The 19108-nt window shown below is 35.9% G+C and overlaps 1 protein-coding gene across 1 annotated transcript in view; it reads right to left on the reverse strand.

Annotated features, from left to right (window-relative positions):
• ywhaz (tyrosine 3-monooxygenase/tryptophan 5-monooxygenase activation protein, zeta polypeptide) overlaps positions 1–17829 on the reverse strand; it is a 29430-nt gene extending 11601 nt beyond the window's left edge. Inside the window, exons 1-3 of the mRNA NM_212757.2 lie at positions 17677–17829; positions 12016–12318; positions 7647–7770 (exon numbers count right to left, since the gene is read on the reverse strand). Of these exons, the coding sequence (NP_997922.2) occupies positions 7647–7770; positions 12016–12306 (415 nt within the window). The 5' untranslated portion in view covers positions 12307–12318; positions 17677–17829. The remainder of the gene's footprint in view (positions 1–7646; positions 7771–12015; positions 12319–17676) is intronic.
• Positions 17830–19108: the final 1279 nt, after the last annotated feature.

The raw sequence follows: 19108 nt of genomic DNA on the forward strand, positions 1-19108 counted from the left end.
CTGCCATAGAAACACACCAGGCTCTTAAAAATTCATCAAACCCTGCGGGGAGAAGAGGCAGCCCTAATAACCTCATGCATCTATCGGAAAGGGTGAATTATTACTTCCATGCACAGAATCAGCCAAAGACCACATGTGGAGGGAAATCACTCATTAGCCTCATTAATGAAATGAAAGATGGTGGAGCAGGATGGTCTGAACTATGTGCTGCAGTGTTTTCTGCTAAAGGACTGGAGCGGTGGCGCTTCTCAATCTGTAGCAGAGATGTCAGCATGTGAAGTGAGAGGAAGATTGAACTGTGCAACACAGAAAAAGAGTTTCTGGAGATCTCGCCAACAGCTTAGAATTATTGTGAACAAAATTTAAGGCATGTATTAGTCTGTACTATGAAAAAAAAAATAATTCTGAAGCTAAAATTAAGTCCTGTTTAAATTTATTTAAATGAGCAGAATATAATACTTAAGTTAATTGATACTTTAAGGCATACATTCTGAAATGTTTAACTATTTAAGGCTTAAATGGATAGTTCATTAAAAATTCTGCCATCATTCGCTCTCCTTTGACTCTCCAAACCCGTTTGAGCTTTTTTGTTCAGCTGAACACAAAAGATTTTTTAAAGAATGTTGGAAACCTGTAACCATTGACTTCAATAGTAGGAAAAACAAATACTTTGGATGTCAATAGTTAAGTATCCAAAATTCTTCAAAATATCTTCTGAAACAAACAAAAATAAAAACAAGTTAACGTTAAGTGGCAGAATTTTTTTTTTAGGTGAGTAATCACTTTAAGACCAAATGCACACTAGAGTGAACAAAGGGGAATCAAAATCTTTGAATGTTGATGCATATAGAATCAGTGTTGGGGAAAGTTACTTTTCAAACTAATGCATTGCATTGAGTTACTCTTCAAAATAGTAACTTGTTGTGTACTTTTGTGCTAAGTAATGTGTTAAGTTACTTTTGAGTTACTTTTGCGTTACTTTTTCTTACCGGGCATGAGGTCTGCATTTAACAATGTACTTTATAACCTACACCTTGCCTTACCTTAAAAAAAAATAAATAAAAAATAATTATATATATATATATATATATATATATATATATATATATATATATATTTTTTTTTTTTTTTTTTTTTTTTAAATAATAATTTAAAATGAGGTTATCTTCCGAGAACATCCTGACGCCAGAGCTTTACACATTTATTAATTTCTATTTATGGCATGTAAAGCAATGTGTTTGCTACTTTTGTACTTTGAGTTATTAGTAAATTAAAATCACTGTCCATTGAGACGATCACTTTTTCTTGTACTTTGATGCTGTCAAAATAATGAGAAAACTTCCATCGCAGAAATCTGTCATTTTGGATTCTGTCTGTTCCCGCGTTTTCTCATTGAGTGCATGATTCAACATAACTACGTTAATTTTAATTCAGCAGTTGAATTTTAAAGTTCTTTAAACTAAAATGTAACTCGCATTACATTTTTAAAAAGGAACTTGAATGGTATTACTTAATTTGTTAAAATAATGCGATACTTGTTACTTAGAAAAGTATATATTTACACAACGTGTGACTTGCAATGCATTACTCCAACACTGTATAGAATATTTACAATGAAGTAATATTGCTACATAAAAGTAAACATGAGGAATCGCACACTTTGCATTATTTTGTTTATATTTTGCCTCATTCATTAAAAAAAAAATAAAACGAAAGCTTCAACATCCACAACGGAATACATTTTTGTAAATACAATTTAAAGAATCATTGCTAATGGAAACCTGTAACCATTGACGTCGGTGGTAGGAAAAACTAACACTTTGGATGTCAATGGTTACAAGTATCCAAGATTCTTCAAAAATATCTTCCAAACAAAAATAAAAACAAGTTGACATTAATTAAGTGGCAGAATTTTCATTTTAGGTTGAACTATCACTTAAAGACCAAATGCAAACTCTTTAAAATAACTAGAACTCAATGGATGAACCTCAAAAAATACAACCTCTTGCTAATTCGTGTCTAATTCACAAACATAACTCCAACATACACTGAAGTAGATATATTAGCTACATCGAGGATATTACGTGTGGGTTCAAGGCACAGGAGGCACAAAACGTCATAGTGGACGTTCTCAAATTAATCTGCAAGCAGCTTGTGTCTCCAGAGCTTTATGAACTAGGACACGAGACCTTCAGATCTAAACCTCTATCCTAGAGCCTTCATTTTCATATATATAATTAATGAACTCAGAGTGTGTGGCTACTTTATTTGATTTCGAACTCTATTAAGAGGGTTTAATTCATTGACCTCTTGAGTTCAAAAGCATCAAACATCGTCAGGTGGTGGTTTTGGGAAACCTCTCATTCTCCACCACACCCTAGTAATGTTGCTGAAAAGTGTATGCAATTTGGCTGTTCATTTATATGTATAATGGGATTTTGGTGGCCTGGTAAAGCATTTCTTTAAAAATGTGAATCAAAATTGTGACTGAGATATTCTAATGTATGTAACACTTCAGTTTAGAGACCAGTATTAACTACAAGCTTATAACCTGTCTATTAATAAGATATTGGCTGTTTATTAGTACTTATGATCTTATTTACCATTCCTAATCCTACTTAACACCTAAACTCAATGGCTACCTTACTAACTATTAAAGGTCCCGTTTAGTGCTTTGGAATTAGGGCTGCACGATATTGGAAAAAATCTAACTTTTTGATATTTTTTTATATTGCGATATGAATACAGTTTCACCAGATGACTTAATGTCTTTACTTGGAATGAATCGATTGGAATGATTTTGCAGTGGGAGTCCATCTCTATAAAAAAATCTATTAAATTTTTGGGGTCCCCCGGTGCATTTTCCTTGTGGTCTGTTATTTGCTGTGCATTTCTTTATTTGCATGTGTTGAGTCTTTTCATCAACAATCAATAAATATAAATCAAGAAAAAGATAACATTGAAATAAAATGTTTTAGCATTTACAGAGGCTAACGGTATTCAAGTACAGTAACTGAATAATAAAAATAAAAATAATGTAATACAATTAATTATAGTTATGGTCGAATTTTTTTTTTTTTTTTTTTTTTTACAATTTCTTTTACCTGAATGCTTTTAAAGTCATTTTATAATTACAGGCATTTAAAAAACACAAGCAAATTATAAATTATAATACAAACTCAACATTGCAATATTGGTGCTGAAACAATATATTGTGATATTTGGAACGGGCATTTTTATACAAAATTTTATGTACCGAAACAGGTATGAGATTACAGAAGACAGGGTGGGACATATCGTTGCTCCTCCTCTTCATTCAAAACAACCAATACTGGGTTTTTTTTGCTCACTGCGAAACCGGTTGAGCTCAAGCGCTTCAAATGAAAAGCATCTTGAAGGGGGCGGGACATATCAGACACTAGAGCATTTGATAGGTCAGAAGATTTAATGACAACCTGAAGTATAAGGTCATCAAACAAATCGTTTTCCCATTTGTTTTTGTTTTTTTTATAAAGGCGTGTATGTTTACCTTCCGATAGGGAATATTGTCAATGTTTTAGAGCACACTAGCTTATAGAAATCCTTAAAACTAACATTTAATAACATCTAAAAACATTTATTTCATATGCAGAGTTCCAAAGACTGCACTATTTTTGTTTATTGGAGATAAAGACACTATCCTAGAGGTGACCATTATTTGAGCAGGATTCTTCTTGTGGCATGCAAAAAGACTATAACAAGGAACTTAAAGACTCAATGTTGAAACTTAAGCAGTGGTTTGAGATAACTGAAATACATATGATGGAAAAACTGACATTTATGTTGAGGATGAAAACGCATATTTTCAGAAAGGGTTGGGGAAAAATGGTTGATATTTAGGGAACATAAAGACATCCAGTTACCATTTCCTTAAATGGGGAATATAGCAATCTTATGCGTTTTTTTACATGCACGTTTATGTGGTGTGTATATTGATAAGTGTATGCATGTAATATGTTAGCATGTTTTTTTCTGTTAATTTATTGTTCTGTATTGTTAAAATTAACTAAAAAACAATGCAAAAAAATGCTGTTGGCTAAAACAACGTATAAGCAGCACAATTTGGCTGCACATGGCTTGCAACAGTCCTCTTGTTGGCGTGCATGTGAAGCCTCAAGGTAGGCAGCTAGAGCGTTTGGAGCAGAGCCAGTACATTCGCTCAAGGACAAACAACCGAGTAAAACAAGATATTAAAGCCACTTCAAGAGTAATACTGGCAGTTATGTAACACTACTTATGTGAACATTATGGCCCGTTTCAAAACCTAGTGGGCTGTCAAACTGGACAGCGTTTGCAAGTGAAAATTCTGTCTATCACTCGCCTTCATGTTGTTCCAAACACACAAGCTTTGGCTAATTTTCTACACAAAACTTAAGATTCTTATAATGAAATCTGAGAGGTTTCTGTCCCATGTTTGACCACCACACATGATCTGCTTGTACATATGTCTGTATCTGAATATGTAAAGAATCTGACTGATTCTTTTTGAAATGTGCTCATGATATCAAGAAACAGTATCTCTTCACAAGACTCAGATTCAAATACTTGATTAATAAGGATGCATTGCATGAAGCTTGTTTAAATCTTTACCAAAGTCTTATGCGTTTAGAACATCAGTATGTTCAGTGAATGACTCTTCATTAAAAAGTTAACTAATCATATTAAGCTTTTCACACTTATAACTTTCTTATTGAGTAATGCTGCTTTACGTTATTTCACCCCAGACACTTTAATTTGTAGTCCAGAGGTTTCTCACAGACATGTACAGAATAGTGAGAATATATGCAACCTAAATAAACACTTAAGAAATGCCTTGGGGTAGATATTTGCTTGAGTTACTTTTTAGTAATGTGTTGTCATCATGTCTAACCAGTCTCTCCAGTGTTTAGCAGGGATTTTTATTTTAAAATGACAGATTTTGTTACAGCTTTTCTAAAAACCTGTGGCATTATTTGCTTCGTTTTGCTCTGAAAATAAACAATCTTCCATTCTTTCAGATTTTTTTCAGATTTCTTTTCTCAAGAGCCACTGAACTCGCAAAAGAAAATCTAGTTACTAGGGATAGGCAATATGGCAAAAATGCAATCTTGATAATTATTTTCCATATTGAACGATAATGATATATATTTCGATAGAAGTTGTTAATGCTTCCTGATTTCAAAGAGTATCCCAACAATGACTGAAGCCACAACAACTTTAGCAGGGATGTCAAACTCAATTCCTTGAGGGCCAAAGCCCTGCACAGTTTAGTTCCAACCCTGCTCCAACACACTTACCTGTAGGTTTCAAACAAGTCTGAAGGACTCAATTAGTTTGATCAGGTGTGTTTAATTAGGGTTGGAACGAAACCCTAGTGCAGGGATGCGGCCCTTCAGGAATAGAGTTTGACATCCCTGAACTAGAGGGTCTTTTAACTAGTGGCTGAAATTTGTATAAATCTCTAATTTCAACACACTTAAATTCAGGCCGGCATTAAGAATTCAGAGGCCTTTGGGTACAATGTCTTGTAGGCCCCTTACCTAGCTGCACCCCTATAGTTGAATAAAAAAATAAGATTAAAATAATATTTTTAAAATAAAATTAATCTATACAGTATTGCCCACATTTGAAAAAAAATTTATATACAGTACATATATTTCTAGTCTATAAAGATTTAACTTATTTTAAAGCACACTTTAATAAAAAAAAGTAACTAATACAACTGGTGAAAATTAATGGATTTTAATTTACTTGTTTAAGTTCTATAAAGAAGTACTAACATTTTAAATTTAAGGGTATTGTAAATGTATAACTTCTACAAACTTATAATGCATATGATTTGGATATAACACCTTTCCAATCCAGTTCTAGGAATCAGAGTCCTCCATAATACACACACTCATGAATGATTCCTACTTGTCTTCCTCTTGATGAGGAGTAGGCAAAATCTGACATGTAGTGGGGGAAAAAGAAAAAACGTGTTCATCAGACGCTGGATTCAAACCGGGATCATAACTGATTGCGTCAAAACATGTTGCCATGCGCTTTACGAGCTATGCCACTCATGCTGCTATCTACTGCGCTCTTTAGTTATGTTGTCTCTGTCAATCAAACAGTGATGGGCGTGAATTGCTTAACTAGCTTATTTCAACGAGGTTAATCCCATTGGTTAATCCTGCCCTGCTTATATTCCTGAGAATTCCGAACAAATCTGAGACTACATTTTGGAAAACAGCATAATAGGATCCATTTAAAGGAATAGTTCATTTCAGAATGAAAATTCTATCACTAATTTAACATCAGCAACAAAACAAAGTGCTTGCGTAAACATGAGTCCTGAACTGATGCTGAAGAGAAGAAGCTGTTGAATGAAGTCATTCTTTTTCGGTCTGTGTGCACACAAAAGTATTCTCAGAGCTTAACAAAAATACAATTAATGCACAGATTACACATGGTCTGCCTTGGCCATATTCTTGATACCTTTCTGTGCTTCGAACGTTTCATAAACTTTGCTGTCTGTGGAGGGTCAGAGATCTCTTGGGTTTCATCAAAAATATAATAATTCACATTTCCGAAGATGAGTGAAAGTTTAGAAGGACATGAGGGTGGGTAATAGCAGAATTGTTTTCTTTGTAGTGATGAAAATTCAGATCATTTTATTGACTCTGACCTTTAGGCCTTGTTCATTGAGATGAACAAAGCTTTTTGAGTCATTCCATTCAATAGTGTGTCAATCACACAACAAACAAGTCTAGAATATAATGCAATAAACAAAGTGTCCATGTATCACTGACAGTACTATATAAACTTAACTAATGCACACAGTCTGAGCCAAAAGGACCTACGATTAGTTCACTTTTCAAGTCTTAATGTTGAGTCGTTCCTTCATTATGTGACAGGATGTAAAGAGATGATCCAAAACCGAGGACTCAAGAAATAAACAGATCAAATCTTTTTCAGGCTCTGACTGCATATGATTGGCTTCTGTCTTTTTTATGTGATGAACAAATGACTCACACCAGATAGAAATGACGCAAAAAAAAAAAAAAAACTAATCTTCTACCCCACCTGCACAAGTGTGTGTGCGCGAATGAACAAATCACTCCCTGAAAGGACTCATCATTCTCGAGTCACATTAAAGATTCGTTCAAAATTAAGAAATTGTTCAAGAATGACTAATCATTATTTTTTGGGGTGAACTAACCTTTTAAAACATGAAAGGCATGCTCTTGATGATACCCGCTGATACACTTTAAAAATAAGCATTAACATATTCAATTTAGAAAAAAAAAATGCATGGTTTCAAAATGCAATAAACCATTTCATTTCGGCTTTCAAGGAGATTTTGTACAACATTCCCTCAATAATCAGCCATTAAGGGTGTGGAAGCACAAGTAAAGACATGTTCCACTGGCACCTACGAAAAAACTGTGAGTGTATGTGTAAGAGAGAGGTGGAGGTGTGGCTGCACAGCTGGCAAAAAGTCATAGAAGTTGGCAAAAACTTCTCAAACTCTAAATCGCTGTGCTGAACATCAAAGACCATCTATAAACAAGAATGGTTCCTATATAACCAGAATGATGCATCCTATAATATTCTTAAATAATTGGTGTCCGGGTCAAACTCACTGGTTTTCTCGTCTCCTGTAGCGACTTCTGCCAGGTAGCGGTAATAGTCACCCTTCATCTTCAGGTAGAATACCTGGCTCTCTGCTGGAGATGTGCTGCGGATCAGAAACTTGTCCAGCAGATGCTGTGGAAAAGAAACATAAATGTGAATCCACCATACAAGGCAGTAACCTTTCTAATGGTCCACTTCCTAACAGCAAAGTCAAAAACACAATGGACTAAATACAACATAAAGTAGTCAGCTCAGAAACCAGGTCACTTTCATAAAAGACCTCTGAAGCCTAGTATTTTGATATCAGTCGACATCAGAACATTCTCAAGATTGAAAAAAAAAAAGGATTTTGTAGCTGAGATCAAACTGAAAACAATGCTTCAGAACCAAAACGCACGACAAATAGATTTCACAGACCAACCATTGAGGAAAACTGAAACACGGGTCAGAGAGATGCTACAATCTACATCACATACAGTATCAGTATTACGTCACAGTAAAATAGTAACAATGTAAGATTAAGCTTGTAAAACAGCAGTTCTAAGATGGATGAACTCATATGCTACTTGTTCGCGAACAAATGTCAGACGTTCAACTAGGGATGCAGCGATCGATCGGCTGAAGATCTGTATTGGCCAATAATCACATTTCATGACTAGATCGGTACTCGCCAATCTGGCCGATCTCATGAACTGATCATAACTGTTTGTTTACGAGTTTACAAGCAAAACAAGACACACGTCAAACAGCATCAAACAGTAGTTTACAGTATTTTTTCTTTTACTAAAGATGTAATGGATTTATAGGTGTGCATTTTACCTACTTCTGCATCAAATATGCCCTCCAAACCTTTTCTTAATTGAGACATGTTTAATTCTTGTTTTTAAATTGCATTGTTAATCATGAATCAGTTTCATCTATTATTTTCTGTAAAGCTGCATCTGACCATGGCATGTCCACTTTAAATGGTTACAAGAGATGTGTTTAGGGGTTTCTATGCGGCATCCTAAATTTATCCTCTTAGGTAAGGAGCCAACTTTAGTTAAGTCAACATTTAAGTCGGCCGGTTACAATGACAAGGAATCAGTACTTAGTATCGACTGCACATAAACAATTTATGTAAATGCATCAAACTTCATAGTTACTGGAAAGCCTTAATCTGAATCACAGAAACCTCAAGTATTTTCAAACTGGTACATAAACATTCACTTACAGTTTTACCCACTTGTCCTTTGTCCTCAGTTTATGGCCGTTTACAAATCTACTAAATTGTACATCATCTTTGCAGATGGTGATTCACCACAGTACTTTCAGCATTACTCGTCCCAACTGCTATTTTCACACTTTTAGCAAAATCACTTGTTCCCCCCATGCTATTCTTGATGTGAATCATCATTTTAGATCATTCTTCCTTGCCAACATGATTTCCCAGTGAACATCAGGGCCAGCAGCAAAAGCGCAAGAACCTCACACCAGCAGAATTCAACAGTGCACTTCATCTCATTATGTACTAAGGTCTGTTAGGTTTAGCAGAATCAAAGATGTAAAGCTTTTCAGAGCATGTAAGATGTAACATCCAGCAGCAGGTTGTTCGTTGAAGAAGCCAACTTCAACCCATTACCCTTTTAATGCCAAATTAAACAGCACATTCTTGCGCATGCAGTCTAAATAACATCTGGAAAATGAAAGGAATGTCATAAAGGCAAAGCATAACATTCCATGTGCCACCGTTTAAGACGCCCTAGGCAGCAGTCCAACTAAAACGGCCCAATGCCCAGAGAGACCATGGTCCAGTCTGATTCATTAAAGCATTATACAGTTGCACTAGTCTCACTTCTTAGTTTTCTGTGGATGTGTCCAGGACCACTCTAGGGGAATAGGTGAATTGGTGACCATTCAAACCATACCCGTCAACTTTCCCGTTTTTTTCCGGGATTCTCCCGTATTTTACAAATCTATCCTGCTATCATCCCTCTAAACATATTTTCCCGTATTTCTTCAGTATTTGCAATCTTTCTATGAAGGGTGGCAATAAACATCAAAGAGCCGATCATGTCAATACACAACCCATACTGCCGAACCACCAGGCAACGCCCCTTACTCCTAAATGTGGAATTGCTTTTATTTTATTCAGATATGAAAACCCTTTGAAATAAATATAAGAACCGTGGGATTCCCTTCCTTTCCATTACAGGCACTGTTGCCTCTCCTATGCAATCCCCAAAGCAGTCAGTTTATGTAGTTGTGCGTGACTGTCAGACACGCTTCATGTTAATAAATAGAAGCCGTTTACCCAATGGATTCTGTACACGCGATTTGAAGAGAAAGTGAACACTCTGGGTTTTAGGTTCGTGTTTGAATAGACATATACACATAATAATAAAAACATCTAAAACATGTCGACCTTGGTGGGCTTTCTTTGAAACAACAAGTTGTCTTAAATGATCATAAAAAGTTAGGAAAGCCATCAAATGCTTTTATTAGAGATCTGTACAATTTTAAAGTGACACCTCTGTTTTTTAATGTAAACAAAGGGAAAATCTAAATAGGAACTTCATTCACTGCTCTTTAATCAGAATGTTTCAATTTTACACTGGAGAAGAGGTTAATGAGATTTAATAACTTGATTTAATTAGCTATTAATTTTAATAGGCAAAACGGTTTGCTAATTCATTTGGAGCTTTTCCTAATGTGTACTATTTATTCTATTCTTTTTAAATAATAATGATAATAAAACAACATTTTACTGACCGTTTCGACTGTTTATTTACAATGAAGGCAGGCTGAGGTTTTTCTTATCTGGTTGCAGTTTGGGCAAAACCAATGAGAGGCTGAAGACCTTAGATAATAATTTACAGCAGAGTTTAAGACATTAAACAAAATGGAACTAGTTTTGTATCCGAATCAAGGCCAGGATCCTTAAAATCTTCTTAAGATTACAAAAATGTTATTAGGTGCATTCTTGGTGTCAACTGAGTAAAAAAGCATTTTTTTCTAAAAGTCAATTTATTTTTTTCAGTATTTTCGGTATAATTATTCTGGACTATGTTTTAAAGGGCACCTATGGTGAAAAATCTACTTTTCAAGCTATTTGGACAGACGTGTGAAAGTATAGTGTATAGATCATCATATTGGGGTGATATAAACACACAGTCCTTTTTTTGTCCAATTTAACAACATAAAAACCATGGACCAATTGGAGCGGTTTTCAGACCGACTGCAACTTTACATAGGAGAGCGGTCCTCCCGCCCACCAATATTGATTGACAGCCTCGCGTCATCATCATATCCTCAGTTTCTAGTTGCATGCCCGCCATTTTCAGCGTGCGAGTCAAATCGATCACTAATGGTAACACCCTTGCTCTATTTTTTTGATGAAAAGCTCATTGGGCTCAACACAAGATCAATATTCTCCACATTATCGCTGTGATCGGAATTATTGCCTGTACCTTTTGCGTGGTGTGGTGCTGTGCATTTCTGAGTTCTGAGCGTGGGTTTCTGCACTTGTACACCGAGACTTTACAAAGACACAAATGATTTTGTACTCTCTGCTTGGTCTGTGTCCCAAGTTATACATGTACGGCTGAATGCTCATCCTAGCTTAGCTTCTCTCTCTTTCTGTCAGCCTGTCTGTTGCAAACACAGAGCGTGGGAGCTCTTGGCTCCGCCCCCTTGTTACATTGCAATTTAATAATTCAATCAATTTTGAACAAAAAAAAAAGTGTTTTTGGGACCCTATGAAAAGTGTTACTTTCTCAAATTCCATCCATGTTTTATTAGCAAATCTATTGTTTTCTGTTTTATTCTAATTAGAAATGAATTTAAGAATTTATAACATTTATATTATTAAAAACCCTGTTTGTTCAATGGAATTCATAAAAAAAACTTTATAAAATGTATTCTTTAAATTAACTGCAAACTAAATCATTTCTGTCAAACTTGGCGCTGCACAACAAAGTATTACCATTAAAATTAAACGTATATCTCAAACTTCAATGTTTTTTTTCAGTCATTATTTCTTAGAAATAAAGTTTGAATAAAGCTTGTACTACTTTTCATTTATTCATATAATCTTAGCTTAATTCTGTATCATTTAGAGCTCTTTTCACAGATCAACACATTAGACTCTGCATGCAGTTTTGCTGATCAACTCAATGAATAACCCACTGTAGACCACAAATATGACAACTTTAAAGAAGAAATTGATCCCACAGGAAGCTCAGTTAATCTGTCCCCAGTTGTTTATCTTCAACCCAATTTCTGCTTAACGCCAAAATGAAACACCGTGCTGACATTATTTGCAATATCCCATTTAAAATGTCAAGCTCTGTAGCAGTTATGATCCCTATCATTGACAGTTTCCTTTTCAAAGCTCACCAGAACGTCGTTGCAGATGGCCTTCAGCTCGGCTTCGATCTTCTCACGGTACTCTTGAGCCATCTGCTTTTTGTCAGTGCCTTCGGTCTTCTGCTCGATGCTGGACACTACCCTCCAGGCAGACCGGCGAGCTCCCACCACATTCTTGTAGGCCACAGAGAGCAGGTTTCTCTCCTCATCACTCAGTTCCTCTCCCAGTTCAGTCACTTTCTTCATAGAGTCAGCCATGTCGTCATAGCGTTCGGCCTGCTCTGCCAGTTTGGCCCTCTGCACATGTTGGCTCTTGTCCATGGCTGCTTGGTTCTATTGGAGAAACACAATTTAAGTCTGAATTATAAATATGCTTATAATTAGTGGTAGCACACTATAATTGGAAATGTTAATTTGACATTAAAACAGGGGAACACAAACATTCTGCAAATAAACAATCATGCTGAATATGTAATCATTATTGAACTGCAAGTGGAAGGAGATGTTTATTTCTCATTTGATAGGAATGGACTTAAATGTAGGGAAATGCCTTCACTATTTAAATTCTATTGACTGTAACCACAAGGTTTTACTGCTAATTTGCCTAAAGGTCTGATCGCCTTTTTTACATCAACTCCTGGTTCCACACATCAATTTATATCTGAACAAGCACTTTCACTTGCAATACATGTCATTCATTGTGAAGGGTGGGCAATATACATTACAAAGAATGATAATAATGATTATAATAATAATAATAATAATAATAATAAACGATTTATATTTGATTTATATAAAAAAATCTATGTTAGCTCAAACATTATTTTAATAAATCATTATTTTAACTCAACCATAATACACATAATATAAATGTATGACGTTTAATGCAAGACAACTTATTTGCCCACATTAAAAAAACATCCCTTCCAAGAATAATAACTGTAAGAATAACTATAATGCTCAATTAAAATCCAACCCATTATGAATGTTAATATGAATGAATGAATGTTACACTTCTGCATCGAGTAATCAGCGTGACCCATGGCGCCTGTCTTGCGCGTTGTCATGCATTTATACTTCTGCGCACTGTTTGTGTTGCTCTGCAATAACACTTTTGAAAAGTTAGCTGGCAGTAGGTTATGTTCTTTTGTGTCAAGTTTCGTCGCTGGTGTTTTGTTTTTTCATTAATCTACAAGTAGCTAAAACTCACTCATTCAGAGGCAGAAACGGGCAGACGTGCAACAACAACAATCATAAGGTAAACACAAAACAACAGTTTCCATCTACAGCTCCTTTAAGAGACTCGACACTTGTAAACATTTGCTTCAATGGGTTTGCATGGCTCTCGGTCCCGCCCACACTGGTCAAAACTACCAAGCTGACAAATCAGAGCTTGCGCTACGTCATTGCAACGGATTACATTTTTTGAGAAGTGTGCGTGAGCGTCAGCCATGGCAAGGGCTATGTGACCGCACAAAGGCTGTACCAGAGCATACGCGTTCATCTGAGAAATAAGTATAAACCAGCCTTTAGATGTAGTTCACCAGCTAAAAAGTTCCAATGACATTTACCCAGTATTTTAAATTATTGCTATAGTTATAGTGTTGAATTTATTTGCCCTATTGAATTACAATGATTATTAAAACATTATCTATTTTAGATAGTATAGTTATATCTCATTATCTAATAGCTTTAGTTCTTGCATCAGATTGGTAGAAAATTATTGTGGGTTCTTTAACTAAAGCCAAAGTCGAACTGCACTTTTTGCCCAACAGACTTCCATTCATATGCATGTGAATGGACCAGACTGGAAACACAAGCAACACGACTTGCCAATTTGCACAACATGAATGTGTGAGACCAATTGAAGATTAAAATGAGGCCTAATAGAAGATCAAAATGCAGGCAATCTGTACAGAAATTTAAAATATGCAGCAACCACTCGTTTTAACAAGATGTCACAATCTTGTTTTGTCCCACACCTGTTACCAGCACAGTATGACAGATTTTTGTGTGGTCTAACAACCCATTCACACGGGGCGTCAGCGCTTCCCATTCACTTTGAATGGGTGACGTCAGGCGTTGCCGAACTGGATTGTAGATCCGTCGGCCGCCGCTTCAGAAGCGTTGCTCGATGCAGAAGTTGGGACTAGCTCAACTTTTCAAGTGCCAACGGAAGCGTCAGCCAATCAGATCGCTGTATGCAAATACACCAGCTAGACAGTGGCCTATTGCTGACTAAATTTCATTGGCTGACGCTGCTATGACGATCGCTTCAGCCCTAACTTCAGACACGCCTTTAGTCAAGCGCTGACACTGAAGCCCTGTGTGAATGGAGCATAACTCGTATGTGACTGCGATTTAAGGTGGTTTCACACTTGGTTCAATTGCTTGGTCAAAACCAAAGTTCGATTGTCCCCCCTTGCCACCTTTTCGATTGATTTGTGTTTACATTGTTGTTCTTCTTCTGAACCTTGGTATGCTGGCACCATCAACACACTGTTGACTGTTGAGTGTACAGCTGTTGCTAGGTGACGGCCACAAAAGCCAAGGCACCAAAATTGAAAGATGTATGCACATCATGGCTGTTCTGCTTTTACTGAATCTTTTAGTTTTGGTGACATGCAGACACCATCTTGCGTCTATCTGCCGCAAAAATATAAAAAACGTTCAGAACATCACGCAATGTCTGCAGAAGTCATTTTTCGATTAGACAAGCAGACATTATCACCGTGTTTGCACTGGGTTAGTCCCAAGCGTCAAGGTAACATTAGTTGTTGCACAGTTGGTGGTTCTCTTCCAGTATTTTGTACGATTGCATTCGTATCAGAAGTGACCCGGACCAGAGTTCGAACAAACCGTATCCCAGACCACCTCTTTCAGGTGGACACGGGTACAGTTCACAGGTGCGCACCGAAGTTCAAAGACATTGTTTGCACTAGCTAAACATACCAAACTCTGACGTCAAACAGACCCAGTTGGAAACCAAAAGTGATAATGTAAAAGCACCCTTAATTCAAAAAGCAAAAATAGACAAAACAGCAGCTAATATTTTTATGATAAATTACTACTTAAACTTTAAAATCGCTTGATCCTATACAACTACAGCTAAAAAGAAAACTAAACATATGTATTTAAATTAAAATTTACATTGAAATGACCAAATACCAGCAGAACTATAAGAAATATAAAATCTTTGATTAGAAGCAAAGTAATTTTTAAGATTTGGACAAAACCAATGCAAGTCAATTTGTACCTTTTTAATTCAGTGGATAATTTGTAATAACTTTGACCATATTTACACATTTTGTGTATTTTGCTCAATACCAAATTAAGGGGTAGATTTGGGGATGGGGTTAAGGGGGCATGTCTCCCTTTAAAAATCTTCATACTAATGAACTCGACTGAATAGCCACTTTTCAATTTGTCATGTTCTTTGTCGAGATGGCGCTGGAAAAAAACATGAGTACAACACTTTATTTAACAGTTAATTAAGAGAAATTACTACAATTCCATTATCCATCATAGTGCATGATGCACACTAAGAAAAAAAAATTCTTAGAATAAATTGTTTAAATTAATTATTGTAAAATTTGTAAATATACTAAAATGTACTATAAAAGCTAAATAAGTCCCTAACAGTATTTTATAATGCTTCAGAATAGTTTCAGCTCCGCCCACTCACATGATGTGCTTTGCACTCTGCAGCTCCGCTTTAATGGGTCAATTTTTATAGACTTCTTATGTGTGAAATAAAACATATAATTAACTCACTAAGATTAAACTGGTAAATTTGCATTTTTATGATTTGTTTTATATATATATATATATATATATATATATATATATATATATATATATATATATATATATATATATATTTTTTTTTTTTTTTTTTTCTTAAATATATATACATTTATTTTTTTAAATATATATATATATATATACATATACATATACATATATATATATATATATATATATATATATATATATATATATATATATATATATATATATACATATATATATATATATATATATATATATATATATATATATATATATATATATATATACACACACACACATATATATATATATATATATTTTTTTTTTATTATATTTATTATTGTTTGGTTGTTTTTCTCTTAAATTCCATTTATCTAATGTGAAAAATGTTTTAAAGAAAGGTTCTCTTTTATTGTATTCTACATAATTATACAGTTTCTTGGAATTTATAAAAAAAAACACTTTCAATAAAGTTGTATGCAAAATGGATTATTTAGTTTTCCTCCATTTTTGTCATCTGACAACAGTTATCTAATAATATAAATGAATGAAAACCTAGGGAACTCGGCAGTTAAAAGTTTATTATTAAATGTTAAAAATGTCTGCTAGCATCATTGGTGTGACAGGCTAATATATTAGAAGTTATGTTAATAATCATAACAAATCCACTGTTCACATATAAGCTACGTTCACAAAACGCTGAATCAAATATTTGGAAACTGGTATTACTCACTGACAAGGGTCATGGGGGTCACTGAATTGCAAAAGTGATTGTAGTGAATTGAAGCAGACACCACTTTATGTCAATGCTTTTTTTATTTGAATTATTAGTCCATATCATTTATCTATATCAGAAATATATTTTGATGCCAGGTTTACCACCACCCACTCATCCAAAATGAGCACTTTGTATCAGACTAAACAACCCCCATTCATTTTGCATGTGATGTGTGAGAAAAGGAGTGGAAAAAAAAACGTCCCAAAAATGCGGAAATGACCTAGCAGACCACGAACAGTCCACACACCAGCCTAACAGCAAGCAGTTAACAATGTTTAAACAACACATGTACATCTTTACAGTCTGATCACAGTCATCCGGGATTTTATGCGTGAACTGCTCCCGCCCTGCTCCCGTCCAACCCTTTACCTGATGTTACCTTCCCCTCCTAGTGTCCGCTTTTGTCTCAATACGAAACCAGTACTAAACTGGGCGGCTCATTCGAACCAGTTTCATTAACAATATCCCTTCAGGCAATGAGAGTGTATTGAACTGTGCAGAAAAAAAGACCAAAACAGTAACTCATTTCAATAAGCAATTTCGCAGACGCTCACTGTCGATAACGTTACCTTCAACTGACAGGAACTCCACAGTAGTAAAGCAGTGAGGTAAACGCCCTACTTTTAGCCTAATGAGCACGACATGATCTGGCTTGCCAAAAATCTTCCAGGACTAACTTACGCATGGTTACGATAAATCACAGTTTTACGCGTATAATCGGAGCTCATGACATAGGAACATTAACGTTAACAGTTGAAGTGCTATTTCTGTGCGGAGGAGGACTCATCCTTCCGTTATCTGGAAATCTGAAGCGTTTTGAAGTGCTAAGAGGAGCCAAAACGAAGATAATAGCGTTTATTAAGTGACACGAAAGCTTCAGCTTCAGTTCACAGCAAACTTTTTATTTTGGTAACGTTATCATCTGTGCTGAACCGAATCAGCAATCAATCCTTTCTCAAATAAAAGCTTTGAAGCATCCCTGTGGCAAGTAACGTTAGCTGTTACAACGCGTTTAATAACATAAATAGCTCGTTTAAAATGAGCAGAGTCAGAGCAAAAACTGCAGCTCTTATCCATATAATGCTAAACTATAGAGTTGAATGAAACGAAAGTAAGCCAACCTGTGAGTGAGAGTGGTCGCTCGGTCTCCGTCTGCACTAATCAGCTGCCACTCTGTGACTGTGGCCGCGCTGCTCAGCGTTCCCGTGGATCCACGGGGTTTCCCTCCCACTCACCCTCTGCTGGAGCAGGGACTGGGCAGGGGCCGTGACGTCAACCGCTGCCTAGGCAACCGGCTTTTTGATTGGCGTGCGCTGCAAGGATAACCTGGAGCGCATTTGATTCGGAATAACCGAATGAGAAGAATGCACAGCCTGACAAATGAAATGCGAATCTTTCTAAAGCTGAAGAGTATATGTATACATATTCTGCTCATCTTTACAAAGATTTGCATTTCATCAGGTTGTGCATTCTTCTCATTCGGTTCTCCTGAATCAAATGTCATATTATAAGTATTATTTAATATGCAGAGTTGGAACAAAGGCTATAGAAGTATCTGTAATAATCAACATATATATATATATATATATATATATATATATATATATATATATATATATATATATATATATATATATAAAATTATATATATAAAATTATATATATAAAATTATATATATATATAATTATATATACGAGCACTATCACACGGGTATCAGCGCAATATGGCTGTATATCGGCACTGATGGGAGCAGGGCTGGCACGTCCACAGAGATGACTAGGCAGCGGCCTAGGGCAACAGTATAGAGTGGGCGGCGTCCACGACACCTGCCTTACCACCCGCGTCCTAAGTTATGTCTGCAACACCTCCATCAGCACCCGCGTGTCCTCAGTTATATCCGCGCATAGGGCGGCAGATTAGAGGTCTGCGACACCTCGCTTCATTTTCATAACCAGTCACTTTCGTTTTCACATTGGGGTTGAGGGCCTCTGCCTAGTGCCGCAGTTCAGCTTGCTCCGGCCCAGGGTGGGAGGTGTGCTCGGCCTTAAGCAGGTCACACAGCAGATGCGCCGCGACTCGGCGCGCACATGGCAGTTAAAATTATCGCACACCAGACGCACACATTCGCATGATACTTAACATGAAATATGAACAGTGTCCTGTGTCATGGCTGGGCGCCACAGACAGCTACTGACTTGCTACGCCAGTGTGTGTACCCTGATAGAAAACTATGTTCAGAATTCTAAAATGCATGGTGCTGCGTGTAGCCGAGCGACACTTCTGGTGTGCGACCTGCTTTAGTGTCCCACCAGTGATGATATAAGCCATGTCACACTGCTACGAGTGTAAAATTGGGTTTATACGACATATTCAATGGCATAATTGTGTATATAAAAACAAAAATCAAAGGTCTTAAAAACTGTTTTGTATGAGGAACTACTTTCTTCTGCCATTCATGCACATCTGCAGCAAAAAGGATTTTTTGCTTACATTTCAAGATTATAAGGATAAACAAAATTAAATGCCATCAGTCTAGAGACATTTCCCAGTAT

This window comes from Danio rerio, chromosome 19 (genome assembly GCF_052040795.2).
Source record: "Danio rerio strain M-AB ecotype USA chromosome 19, GRCz13ab, whole genome shotgun sequence".
Taxonomy (NCBI): domain Eukaryota; kingdom Metazoa; phylum Chordata; class Actinopteri; order Cypriniformes; family Danionidae; genus Danio; species Danio rerio.